Source organism: Neovison vison, chromosome 13 (genome assembly GCF_020171115.1).
Source record: "Neovison vison isolate M4711 chromosome 13, ASM_NN_V1, whole genome shotgun sequence".
Classification (NCBI taxonomy): Eukaryota; Metazoa; Chordata; class Mammalia; order Carnivora; family Mustelidae; genus Neogale; species Neogale vison.
Window position 1 is genome coordinate 139977727 of NC_058103.1, and position 14519 is coordinate 139992245.

The following is a 14519-nucleotide window of genomic DNA, read 5'->3' on the forward strand; positions in this document are numbered from 1 at the left end:
CATGTAATATCTTTTAAGCTCTTTCTCACATTGAGCTTAATATATCAGATCACAGAATTTAGAAACCACAGGAAAAAAAATATTCGACCACAAATTAAAAGTGATATTCCCCAAGGGGGTTCTGGAGCAAATAGAGGACTCGCTCTGCACTTCACCTTAGTCCAAAGGGCTAAGTGTACTTAGAGATGAATAATTTTTCTGTAAATCCTTAGCCTGACCCTGGCTGGTTAAAGGAATCTTAGTGGAGAGATGTGTTCGCTCTGGATCCATTCACTGTCAGGTACAGCCTGAAACTACCTGATTAAAATAATCATCTGCCTCATTCTCCTGTAACTTACCCAGGATTTTTTTTAACGTTTCTCAAAACTGATGCTCTAATGTGAGCTTCAATTCTTTACTCTTTGTGGCAGAGTAAGTGATGTTTAATGTTTGATTTTGCACGGAAGAGCATGCAGCAGAAACAATCTTTTGCTCTCCAAATCATTTCCCAACTACATCTGTCTGCATGTGTTATGTCCTCTACACTGGAAGGAAAGCCCAAATTACAAATATCCTCGGGTCTATTTTCAAAATCTTCCACCAGTGCTTTTTTTTTTTTTTGCTTGTTTGTTTTTGATTTTTGGTTTTTTGGGTTTTTTTTTTGTTTTTTTTTTTTTCCCATGTGGCTTTGGGCAAGTGACTTAACTTTCTGGTACCCGCATTCCCCCAACCCATAAAAACCTAGGAAATATTCCTGTCTGACAGTTATGCAAAACGAATTCATTACCATGGTTTGGAGACTACGGTTTTTGAAATAAAAACCACACCAAATTACTAAGATTAAAAATTAAGTGGAATTTGTTTCAGGAGAGTAAGATGATTGAGTTCTAAAGGCAGCTAAAAATACCATTACTTTTGTTCAAAACAAATCACTAATACTTCAGTTTTAAAAAAAAAAATACAGTAACCAGTATCAAATATCCATTTTTGGTGTTAATACTAACAAGTAAGAGAAAGCAAAGAGTATATGATTTTAAAAATATTTTTCATTATCTCAAGTGTTTTCACCCAAATATATTACATGATTTTATTTTTGAAGGATTTTGAAAATATTTAGTTATCCCTTTCCAGCAATCTTTGAAACGTTTGCTTATTTTCAAAACGAAAATAAATCATGCAACCCAAATCTGTTATTTAATAAATTTTCTCCAACTCCAGTTACTATATTAAAATAAATTATGCTAAGCAACCCAATAGGTATATTAATTGACTACAACTATATAATTCTTCTGTTGTCTGGAATGCTCCTAATTAAGTTACAAGGGCTAAAACTAAATTTCTCCTCTTCTTGTGAAATTCAAAGTGGAAAACATTTTTTTTTTCAGTTCCTTTATTATGAAAGGTCTTGTACTTCTTAGGCAATTGACAGAACTTACCTTACTTTTATACCTCTGATCTCCCAGTTTTAACTGGACAAACATCTCTGTCATGCTTCCTCCTGCGACATCCTTCCCTTCCAACAACGTTATACTTATAATCCCGTTCCAGAGTTGGTTCTTTCTCAGGGACTCTGAGAGCCGCAGGTTACGTATCAAAGAGGACTAAAGCAGAGAAGGAAGATGACATATAAACTTGCTGATAATTCTTGAGTGTGACTTTGGTGATCACAGGAATTCCAGCTTTCAGTATGGGATTAGGAATAGCACTCCCTGACTGGTCAAAGTGTTACGAGTCTTCGTTGATTTTGCAAACCTGCAAGCACAGTTATGTGATTTCCTTCTCGAGTCCTGGACTTGTAACAATACAGTGAGGGATGATTGGGAGCAACACTGGGCTTGGCACTGGCCTCTACTCCCACCCAGATATGCTCCTGGGTAGGAATCGGGGCCTTCTGCTATTTTAATAGTAGGAAGGGAGGAAAAGCATTCTGGGAAACAGAGAGAGAAGAGCAAGGCACTGCTTGCAAGGAAACAAAATTCCTGCGGGTACTTAGAAATAATGGTTTTGAATTTATCCTTCCCAAATGAATCTGTCCACACCTCCCCGTATTCCTTGGGCTACTACTAAAAAGCCCCGCACCACCGTGAGATTCACAACTCCTGATCCTGCTGCAATCAGCTAGCCAGGCAAATGAGCTCTGCAGATCTGCAGGGAGGGGAAGGATGTAGAAAGCACTTAGCACGGTGCCTGGGATCCAGTAGAGATTCAGTAACTGTTAACTTATTTTTTTTTCCTTTTCTAAATTATATTACTCATGCACATTCACACACCCCTTAAACAATATAGAAAAAAGCAAACATCGCCTATTATTAAATTATAAAGAGGACAAGCACACTTTGTTTATTTTTAATTTCCATTATGTAAATTTTCAAACATACACAAAGGCAGAGAGAATGGTATATAAGTCTCTACGTACTTATTCATCTGATTCAACATTTTTGCCAATCTGATTTCATATGTCCCTTCCCTCGTTCTCTCTGGCTGAAATATTTGAAAGCAAAAATCCATATTTGTTTTCCCATAAGCACCACGCCATGATCACACTCCACAAAAGTAACCATAATTCCCTTACTGTCATGAAATACCCAGCACCCATTCACATGTCCCTGAAGGTCTCAACCATGTCTTTTTTTACGGTGAGTTTGCCGGAATGAGGATCCCCGCACGCTCCACACACGGCATTATTTGGCGGAGTTCATTTATGTCTGCCGCTCAATACGTGAAATGGTACGCGCACAGACCGCTTTATTTGAAGGAGAAATAAATGGACTGAAGAATGTAAATGGCATCAAGTATCACAGGAAAGCAATGGATTTCTAACACCATATATTCATTCCCTGTCATCTGCTCAATATATCTCCGAGATCATTCAGACACCAATTTGCTCGGACACTGGTTAGCCAGAATTTATCACAACAAATGGTATGTCAGTTTCATATTAATTATATCCCAGCTTACCTCATCCAACACATGTCACTCCACCACTTTTAAAAAATGACACAGCAGGGCCACCCCAACCATTGGGCGGGTCCTTTTGTGACTACCTTTAAACAAAACACATTCAAGGAAATCTACACTCTCCAACTTCACAACTGGGTTGCTTTTAAGATGCAGGCACAGGCACGCACGTGCGCGTGCGTGCACACACACACACACACACACACACACACGAATTTTGGAGGTACTGAGACAGAACCGGGATTTTCAAAAGAAAAAAAAAAAAAAAAAATCCCTGTCCTTGGGAGAACATGGACGATCTTTTCTTAACTTCTGTTTCCAGTTCGGTTGTACATAGGATATATTCACTAACAAAACTTTATGAAATAATTAAAGTTAAGCAATTTTACGGTTACTAAAAAGACAGCATATAAATAGACACATATGTGAACAGATAAGCATATGCGTTTGTAACTCTGAATGTGGCCATATACGATTGGATACGTTGAATATATTTTATACCTTATTAAGTACCTGGGCTGAAAATCTCTATCTTTAAAAGGAATATGAGGTTTTGATTCGTATATCCTGCTACAATTCTCTTTTTTTTAATTTTTTTTTCTTCTGAAAGTTGGACTTGCCAACCAAGAAGCTAAACCATGACCTGTCCCATGGCCATGCTTCAAAGCTCCGACAGATATATTCCTCCCTAAACACTGCAACTATTTCAAAATCCTTTTTATAAAGAAGGGAGTAATGTCCACATGGGATCAAAGGGCATCCTACAGTCTGGCAACTGCCTAAGAAAAATGGCACTGCTTCCATGAAATATGCCCTAAAATAATTTTGTGGCTCGGTATGTCCTAATTTCAAATTGGATGTTTATCTTGGAAAGGCTTCTATCTAACTTGTCCATAAAACAGCCCCACTTAGCTCTATGAGCTCTGTGAAAATGGAATCCAAAGCTGGTTATTAAGGGGGCCGAGAGATAGGTTCCATATGGCAGAACAGCATGGGAGGGCAAGGCAAAGGCCTACATCAGGCGTGGCTTGGCTGGAGCTCCTGATCTATCCACGGACACTCTTGCATTACACCATAACATCTGGATTATTGCTTGTAATGTCCCTGGGAAATATCCACTTTCCATCAAAGCCTTTATCTATCTCAGTCGGACTTTGAACATTTTAGTATTTAACGTAGTCATGTTTGATGTGACGGACTTGGTCTCTGCCGTCCAAGATTTCCACCCCCCCCCCCCCACTTACTAAAGGCAGGGTAGGAAAAGTGAACTATTTATTGCAGAGTTCCCAGATAGAAAAAGAACACAAGGACTTAATTCTCCTTATACTACCCTCGACCTTTCTGCAAAAGCCACTACAAGGTTATGTCCAAATGAAGTTTTGTCTACGAGCAATGTATTTGGGGGGCGGGGGTGTTTTAAACAAGTGTCTTAATTACTTTAACATGTATTTGTCTTCAGCCTTGAGACAAGTGATGAGCCTTAAGCAAGGAGCCGTTGGGGTAAGGGCGGGTATGGTAAGAGCCCGTCCTCTGTGTGCTCTGATGCAGAGGGGCTCCCCAAATCTTTTGTGCTCTTCAAACAATCCCTGTCTCCCCACAATAAATCCACTCCCCTGCACTCACTCAGCTAACTCCATAGTTCAGGTTTTCACGTCTGTGCCTGAGCCTATAAGTGAAATTTGTCATCTTAATGCAGCCTGGAATGTGAAAGGAGAGAAGGAAATGACCCATCAAAGGAGAAGCCCACCCCACCTGCGCAGAAACAGACACCAGGAGATAGAGCAAAGTTTCTGGGTCCTGACCCTAATTTCTCAGCCGACATAAAGGATAAAATATAGTACATCAGGGTTTTGTTATTTTTCTCCTTCCTCCCTAAGGATCGGAACACTTCACCGTTTCTATGTTGCTTCATTCATAGGCGCTCTCTCTTCCTCAGCCCCCACCCCAGCAAACCCACACCCTTCCTCTGAACAGAAATCCTGCCTTCCATCCAAAACTCACACTTTCGTTATGACCAGTGAATACGAGGTACAATATTTAACTTAGTGACATCCTGACTTTCACGGGGCACCTCGATGGTTCAGTTGGTTAAGGGTCCAACTCTCAGCTCAGGTCATGGTCTGGTCTCCGGGTTGTGGGATCAAGCTCATATGAGGTTCCACGCTCAGCAGGGAGCCATCTGTCTGCTTGAGATTCTCTCTCTCCCTCTCCCTCTGCCTCTCCTCCCCTCACGCACCCTCTCTCTCTTTCTCTCTAAAATAAATATATCTTAAAAAAAAGAGAAAGAAAGAAAGAAACGAAACGAAACGAAACACGGACTTTCAGAAAAATGAAAAGCTTCAGGCACAATTTACTTCTGAGTCACGACAATTCCAGGGACAAGGAAGGCAAGGAAGGGTTAAAAAAAGGGAGCAAAGGTGAAGGGAAGCGCTGTGGAGAAACGTCACAAGTTTGTGATCTGGGCACAGGCTCTGAAAACAGTGAACGACTATCATTCCTAGGATATAAAAAACTGATTATGTCTTGGCCACACGCATTTCTGGAGGATTTCGGCCAAGTGGTGTACTGGGGAGATGGTGATGTGGATCCCAGCCTCTTGGCAGGACTGCAGAAGAAAGCCCAGAAATGACAGGCATGTCAGCAAGGTGCATCCTCTCCATCGTGGGCCAGGAAGGATGGCAGAAGGGTTAGGAGTAAAAAAACATCTTGAAAGGAGTAGCATGCGGTCCAGCATCCAACCAGGAGCTGGGCCCACAGCCTGTAATCGCCAAAAGCAATGTGACAGTGGTCTATGCCGAAGTCTGGAACAGACTACGCCGACCAACACCACAGGACGGGTATCCAAAGCACCCCCTTGGGTGGGACAAAATACCAACCAAATTTTAAAAGATAGGAGCAAAAAAGAGGGGTAGCGGGAAAATATGTGTACAACATCTTCCTAGGAAGGCATACCTACTAGGTGCCGAATACCGTGGGGGTTCTTTTTCTATGATCTCAGTTACGAGAGTATAAAAATAGGTGTCCTAACGCCACTAATGTGTCCTATTTTGACTCTCATTAGTTCCTTTTCCTAAGTCATTGTGAGAAAAGAGGTGTCCATGGAAACAAATGCATGGGAAAAAAATTAACTAACTTTGTAAGCTAAATGAACAATAAAACAAGATTCAACTCTGTTGGCATTGCTTAGAGAAGCTAAGGGAGAACATTCAGTCTGTAAGAGGTTTCCCTGAAATAGCCCTTCCAAGCTTTTTTTTTTTTCCCCCCACATGTAAAACAACTGCTCATTGTCAACAGCTTTTATAACATGACATGAGAAGATCCATACATTTGTGCAACAGGCTCCCAGAGAAGCTCCTCTTGGCAGCTTCCTACATCAGCCGAAGAGGATCCTGTAGGCATAAATTCTCTTAGAACCACACAAAAAAATCTCTGCGTCAGGACATAAAGAAAGCCTTTTAAATTTCCCACAAGGACATGGACATGGACCGTGAGATTTATACTTGTACATGAGAACTAGATTATAGACCCAAGGATAATGAATAACTTGCAGGTTGTACAGATACATCAGCTAGAAAAGCCTTCCATGAAATTTAACATTTTTTTCATTGTGGGGGAAAAAAAAAAAAAAAAACCTACCATTGCTCAGTTTTTGCACTCCAAAATAAAAAAATAAAGATTTTGAAAAAATATGCTACACTCTATAAATACCCACTTCTCAGGGATTAGGACCAGGAAAATGCTTCTCACACATTTCCTACCCTTAAAAACGAAAATGAAAAAAAAGAAAGAAAAAGAAAAGAAGGCCACCTGATAGGGTGAACAAGATTTTCTTGTTCACCCTAACCCCTGGAAAGTTCAACGTTAAATGCTATGCACATATGTAGTAACATGAAGTTTGCAGTATTTCTGGATTCCCTTCTGTGTTCCCCATTTCTATGTGTCTCCTTCAGGTACAGTACTTCAAGGGCATCCCTATCCAGGACCCGCCATACCTCCCTCTATAGCAAAGCAAGCAAGGCGTTCACTCTTAGGCTTCTGTAATAGGCAGGGCTGGCGCCTGAGTATCTTTGGGCGTTTTGCATGCCGGGAACTGCACTCACTTCACACTAATTCCAGCCCTACCTAAGACTTGGCAGCTTTGTCTTGTAGCTTCTAGCTTTGTCTCCTCCTCTTCCTAACACCCCACATCACACCCAAGTCCACCCCAGTGGTTCTCAAACTTGAACGTGCTTCAGAATCTCCTCCTTGCTGGAAGATTGTGGGGTCCATCCATAGAGACTCTGATTCAAGAGGTCCGCAATGTTGGGAGGGTGAAGTGGGCCACAAATTCACGTTTCTAACAATATCGAGGGGATGCTGATGCTCTGGTCCTAGGGGCTCTACTTTGAAAACCCAACTGGTTGAAGCTTGATAATAAATGCTTTGGAAGCACTTGGGATGGGCAACATTATTTTATACGGTCGTATCTCAATTCACTTCTTCTTCCCTCTCATTTGGGAAGATTCACTGCAGTACTTCTCTGTCCCCAGCATTCAGCCCACCTGCAAGGCTGGTATACAGTCTAACCACGACTCTGAATACCCCTACCTCCCTACAGTCTTGTCTCCTGCTGACTCAGCAATCACACGGCCTAGTCCATGTCATCTTTGAATCCTCAGGACAGCATTCCAGCCATCCTAGTGTGTGCGCAGTGACAGGGTTTGGGCCGAAGTTGACTCTTATGTCACTAAGAGGAGACATTTGGTGAGAAGCTTAGGGAGGCAGCAGCTCTGTTTCTCTGGTCCGGATCACACATGCGATTAGAGAGAGCTAACAAATTCACAGCCTTACCTGAGCATGACTGAGGTCCCCAGAAATGAGGACAGGCCCTAGAGGTCTTTCTACCCAGAGAGATAGTTATATGGATTTATAGACTGCCTTTCAGAAGTCCTAGATGTCAGACAGAAACAGAGGGACAGATGGACCAAAGGAATAAAACAGAAGGAAAACAGAGAGGGTATGACCTAAATTCATGAAGAATCCTTATCCTGGGACTCATGAATCTTACAAAATAATGGCAATTTTAAAAGTATCCCAAAAATCCAGGGTGCCTGGGTGGCTCAGTGAGTTAAGGCCTGTGCCTTCGGCTCGGGTCATGGTCTCAGGCTCCTGGGATCAAGCCCCGAATTGGGCTCTCAGCTGAGCGGGGAGCCTGCTTCCCTTCCTCTCTCTCTCTGCCTGCCTCTCTGCCTACTTGTGATCTCTGTCTGTCAAAAAAAATAAATAAAATATAATAAAATATTTAAATATAATAAGAATATTTTTTTTTAAAAAAAGTATCCCAAAAAGCTAATAGCAAAGCCCCTTTAGGTTGCACCAGAATCCAAAGGGAAAAGAGAACCACAACAGATACTGAAAATAGAGGGGATATAATGCAGACACCTGCTTTCCCAGGTATAGGATGCCTGGGAGACCAAACAGACATGGCTAAGAAAACCTAAGTAGGCAACAGAACGAAGCTCTCCCCGACACTCTGGGGCTGGAAAGGGGGGAGGACAAATTTTCCTGCCAAGGTCCAGAGAATAAATATTCAGGCTTCAGGCTGTTAAGTCTCTGCCCCAACTACAGTACTCCACTGCTGCCAAGTGGAGACAATGCTTACACGGATGGTAACAGCTCTATTGCAACATTACTTGCAAACGCAGACCTAGGGCTGGATTTGTGCCCTTAGGCCGAGGTTCTGCAAGCCCTGGGTAGTGAGGCAGGAAGAGTAAATAATAGGGTCACCTGGTAAATAATAGACTCACCTGGTAAAAGTTGAAACCATGGCAGGTCTAAGAGAAAATGCAAAATACGGTCCATGTCCAGACACCACATGAAACAGAGGGAAAAACAGAAATACCCTGGAAATTCTCCTACTTGGTAGTATCTTAACAATTCTCTCATGGTGTAAAGTCAGCTGGAGGCCACCTGACAGGTGAACCTAGAAAACATATCCTGCGGTGACCAGCCTCTGTAATAACAGAGAAGAACAAAGCTACAAGAATATGAAGCTGAACAGCCCAAAGACGGGCACCACTAGTGAACTAATTTCGTACATAAAAGTGGCGTAGGTCAGGTCTCTTACTTGGGATTACTGGTATACCCAGTATAAACCAATAGTCAAAAGATGGGTTATGTAAAAAATCGAGATTTATTGCAGAGCAAATGCATGGACAGTAAAGGAAATTCTAGGAAAGGGGAATTGTGGTTGGCCACAGGACCAGCAAAGGCCCAAAGAAAGCACAGGGGGAGGGTGTATGTGTGGGTGCATGTGCACGGATTTCTGAATACAGTCTGTGATTTCTCAGTTCCATCTTTTATCATTATGGGGTTTTTTTTCCCTCCATTAAACTATCTGATATTAGAGAAGTCACTGTTGTTAATTTTCTATGTGTCACATGCGTTAGAAAGAGAGTAAGATTTAAAAACAGATCTCTTCACAGAAAAGATTATAAATATCTAAATATCTAAAATATCTATGTATCTAAATAAAGTAAATATCTATTTAATAAAATAAATATCTACTTATCTAAATAAATATCTAAAAAGAGCTAGTTAACTGATTCAGGCCCCGTTAAATCAGATTCTCAATTCTCATGTTAAACAGAGGTAAACAGAGGCTCTGGGTGAAACCAAACCCTACTTTGTTAAAGGCAATCTCTCCGTATTTACTACATTATGGTTAAGGTCAATAGAATAAGAAAACACTTTAGAAGCAGAAAAAGACAAATATCATATGATCTCCCTGATATGAGGAAGTGGTGATGCAACATGGGGGCTTAAGTGGGTAGGAGAAGAATCCATGAAACAAGATGGGATAGGGAGGGAGACAAACCATAAGTGACTCTTAATCTCACGAAACAAACTGTGGGTTGCTGGGGGGAGGGGGGTTGGGAGAAGCGGGGTAGGGTTATGGACAATGGGGAGGGTATGTGCTTTTGGGTAAATTGGAAGGGGAGATGAACCATGAGAGACTATGGACTCTGAAAAACAATCTGAGGGGTTTGCAGTGGCGGGGGGGTGGGAGGTTGGGGTACCAGGTGGTGGGTATTATAGAGGGCACAGCTTGCATGGAGCACTGGGTGTGGTGAAAAAATAATGAATACTGTTTTTCTGAAAATAAATAAATTGGAAAAAACAAAAAAAAACAAAAAAAAACAAAAAAAAAGAAGAGAGGCTGCCATTCTGGGTCCCTTTGGATGGTGCAAAATTATAAACTTGTGGGGTTTAAGAGGGAATTACCTAAATAAAATTAAGCCATTAAAAGACTAAGATTGAGGTGAAAAAGTCAATGACATTTTATAGAGAATACATTACTTAGGACAAGTAAAATTTTAGATACTCAAAGCATAGTAATCTCTATGTCAAATTTCTGTTGCCTCATTTTTAAATATGGAAATCTTAAAAAAAAAAAAAAAAGAAGCTTACAGTTTAAAAAATACCAAGACGGGTTGATCGGGCTATTTTAACTACTTTTACAGAGGGTTAATCATCGTGCCTACAGATTTTCCATGGCACTCATTTTCATAAGTCAGATTAGAAGCTCCCTCACTTTCTCCACAAAACCTGCAAATTCTAAGTAGCAAAACGTCAACTTAACAATTGACATTCTTCACCAACACATAAACCACATCCCTCAGGTAAGATCATGAGTGGCGTTCATTGAGCTCTTCTCATCGAAAGTTTTATTTAAACACAGGCCCCAGGTCTGGGCATTTATTAAATCTCTGAGCCCTGTGCACTGAAGTCAAAATTCTAGAAACGACCACGAGAGGGAAAACAACAACAACAAAAAACCACAGCAGCTCAGTAGTAAGACACAAGTCTGCAATACAGATATAAATACTGCTCTCCAGGATCCTCTGTGTCTTTCGTATTTGTGGTATCTTTATCCAGGCCGTCAACATTTCTTCTCTCCCTCCTCATTCCTTTGGTCATTCTCCCATAACCTCTCCTGTCCTCCCTAGACTCCAATATTCCCCAAGCTCACAATTTTTCTTTCTAGCCTTTATGTTCTCCCACAAACTGCCAGAGTTCTTCCACAGGCCGGAGCTCCCTAACTAAAGATGGTTATTGATGTACAGTACCAGTGTTTTAGTGCAGCGGCAGAATCAATAAACGAGAAAATACTGCTTTGTCAGGCTTCTCCAAAGCATGCCGGGAAAGTTTACTGCTTCGGATGGTTACAGAAGCTCTTAATATGGGAGAGCAAGAGCTGGGCTCCCTTCTGTGGCAAGAAATGATGTTCTTCTACCCTCTAGTGACTATAAAGGAATAAGACAAAAGTTGGGAGGAATTTTTGAGACAGCTTCACATTATTATTTATTGTCTCTTAATTTTATTTCTTAAAACAAAACAAAACAAAACAAAAAACAGAAACACACACACACAAGAAAAAAAAAGAGCCTTGTAAACTAAGTGAACTGGTTAACAAAACAACTTATCTTGGTCATTTTTAGAGTATATAAAATGCAAAGGATACACATTTTAGTAAGAGGTGGGCTTTGAGTCTTTTGGATTTTAAAAAAGGTTTGGAAAGTTTGTCTTTCTTCCCAAATGACTAGTGCTAGTCAGGGGACAATTCTGTCTCTTTCTGTCTTACACACACACACACACACACACACATCACAGTCACCTCCACATCTCTTTAAAAAGTAGCAGAGTAGCAACATTAAAGTTACAAATACTTTTTTGGTTTTGTTTATGTTCACATCACTGTTGACATGTAGTCACTAGAACTTACTGATTTAATAACCAGATAGATTAACAATGTCTTCTTATCTTGTACACAGAGAGCTTTTACAAATTGGACAACAGTTTATGATTGCTTAAAAAGATACCAGCAATGTAAAAAAAAAAAAAAAAAAAAATCACCGGTACTTCATGAAAAAATCTTTCAAGAAACTTTCAGCAAAGAAGGTAATAAACAGAAAAATAGGACTAATACAAGAGAGATTTATAAAATATATCACATTCCTCTCGATGAATCTTTTCATTGCCCCTACAACACCAAAGCTAGTTTCCATCTAGTGGTATATAACTTCCTAAAGGACTAATTCTAACAGCACTATATTCCAAATAATCCAGGCTTAATGAAGTGTAACATTCTTACATGGTTGGTACATAAAAAATGTCACCACGAACACATGTATAAGTTCAAACATCTGGCTATGCCCTTTTTAAATGAAATTTAAAAGGGAGGCTGTTTCCTTCTGATTAGTAGCAATAGTGAGAAGAAGAGAATTCTGTTACTATGTATAAAGATTGGGTAATACCAGTCATGTGTATTGCCACAAAGATGAAATTTCCCCAAATGACATAAAGAAAATAAACAAGTATATTTACCTTGCTGGCACTTAACCGCTTCCGACTTGACCAACGCTAGGGATTGGGTCCATCGAATGGTGGAAAATGGCAAAAGGAAAGAAAGAAATAGAATCGTTAATAACATAATTCATTAGTTAGATGGTGCACACTCTAGTCAAACAACGAAAATTTGAGTTCTGAGGTTAAAGAGAAAACACATTTGAGCAAAAAAAAAAAAAAAAGAAAGAAAGAAAGAAACAGAAAAAAAATACAATTTCTGTTGTTGTGTGACATTGTTTTCTCCTAGTATTCAATAATCAGAAGACAGGACATAATGAATACTGCTCAGTCCTAGAAGTACCAGTTCTCAATATGAGAAGACTCTTCATTTTTAAAATGCTTTGAATTGCCTTAAAGATCTCTCATATCATGTCTAAAAGCAAATCTGCAAAGGCAGATTTCTCCTACTTGAAAAATTCAGATAGTATTCTAAAAATATTTAGTAAGTTCATGGACAATGTCTGTGCATGTTTAGGTTTCCATACTTTTAGAAACTTAAAAAAAAAAAATCACTCCATTTACCCCAATGATCAAATCTCAATATTCAAAATAATAGGGAAAAATAAATCTGAGCTGTTCCTGTACAATTAAGAAAAATAGGCTAAGAGAGCACCAAGGGAGGGTAGAACAAATTTTCTGAACAGCAAGTAACTTCACCACTGTTCTCTTTTGATCTCTCATTTGTCATGCTAAGGCTGCTGAATTTCGTCTACAATTAAAATTCTTTCCTAGCAAAATCCTCTCATTATCCCTGCCACCGTCCAGGATGGCGAAGCTCTACTCTGGCTGGTTAACCAGCTAACTGGATGTTCAAACTTGGATAAATTTGGGAGATTACAGCGCAATTATGAATCTAATCGAGCAGACCACATTTCCTATTATGCTTAAAGGAAAAAAAATACCTTTAGGCAAATGACCTTACCCACTTTGCCAATACGTCTTCCCAATCAATTAGAAACCAGAAAATAAATAGTCTTTGGGGTTAATCCACTTACATCCCAGTGACCAGCAACCACAAACAGTGGTAGAAAAATGACCTGAACATAGTCTTAATTAAAAACACCTCCCGCTGAAAATAAATTAATTAAATAAAATTAAAATTAAAAAAATAAAACCACCCCCCCTCAACATTTACCATGTGCTGCAGAGCTGTAGATTACAATCTGGGTATTAAAGTCAGTTCTTTTTCTATTTTCCTAACATCATACTGACAAAGAGTTATACCCAAACAACCACCAAAATTAATTACCATCCTAGAGGTACACATTTCTAGTTAGGGCTCTCTGCCATAGAATGCATTTGATTTTTTTTTTTTTTTTAACAATCATAAAAGATACACAAAATGCAGAAAAAAAATTAATGGAAATTAAATGCCTGTCTGCTTATTCCACTACTAAGAACTACCATATATTGACAGTCTACCGCATGCCAAACACTGTATTTGATCATTTCCGTCTTCACAATCCTGTAAAATACTTTTTTTTTTTAAATCTCCATTTCACATGGGAGGAAATTGTAGTTGAGAGAGGTTAAGTAATTCTGTGTATGTGACCTGATCACTTAACTTCTCAAAGCATGAAAGTAACAGAGCTGGGATTCCGATCCAGGCCGTCTGAGGACGGAGCCCACAATTCCAACTACAGCCCAAGGGAAAGAAACGGGTGGTGGGTTTCTCAGCCTTCCACCTGGCACCTGCCTTCCACCTCTGCCACGTCCATGTCCCCCCGCCCAAGCGCTGGGCGTGAGGGTGAGTTCACTGACATTCTGCTCGTGTTCAGATTCTGTCCGTCTGCGTCTCAAGTGACAAAGACTCCCATGGTGGGAGTTAACAGACAAGTGATTCCCGATCGAATGATCTCGTCTTTCCAGTCTCGAGTGTTAGTTACGGCCGTTTAAAAACCCCACACAAGGATGTCTTTAAATACTCAGATGGTGAAAAGAACAAACATTTTCTGATAACCTGGTCTATCCTAAAGACCCCCATAGGCACAGCATTAAGCTGAATAACCAACCACACACGGCCCCCGATACAGGAGTCCTTGCTTGGGGGATACGTTGACCAAATACATAAACAGAAAAATAAAACTACTGATCCGAACAAATCAAAGCAGGCAGGGTTTTCTGTATTATAATGCCCCATAAAATATATACACAAGAGATATATTGTACCCTAGACCTCTACCAGACAAGCAAAG

The 14519-nt window shown here is 40.1% G+C and overlaps 1 protein-coding gene across 2 annotated transcripts in view; it reads right to left on the reverse strand.

The window, feature by feature from the left end:
• Positions 1-14519, reverse strand: part of MCTP2 (multiple C2 and transmembrane domain containing 2) — a 187500-nt gene that overhangs the window by 131213 nt on the left and 41768 nt on the right. Inside the window, exons 7-8 of one of the 2 annotated variants that reach the window (XM_044232181.1) lie at positions 12304-12339; positions 1416-1580 (exon numbers count right to left, since the gene is read on the reverse strand). In XM_044232181.1, coding sequence (XP_044088116.1) covers positions 1416-1580; positions 12304-12339 — 201 coding nt within the window. Of the gene's footprint in view, positions 1-1415; positions 1581-12303; positions 12340-14519 lie in introns of those variants that run through there. The other variant, XM_044232182.1, reaches the window with a different exon arrangement.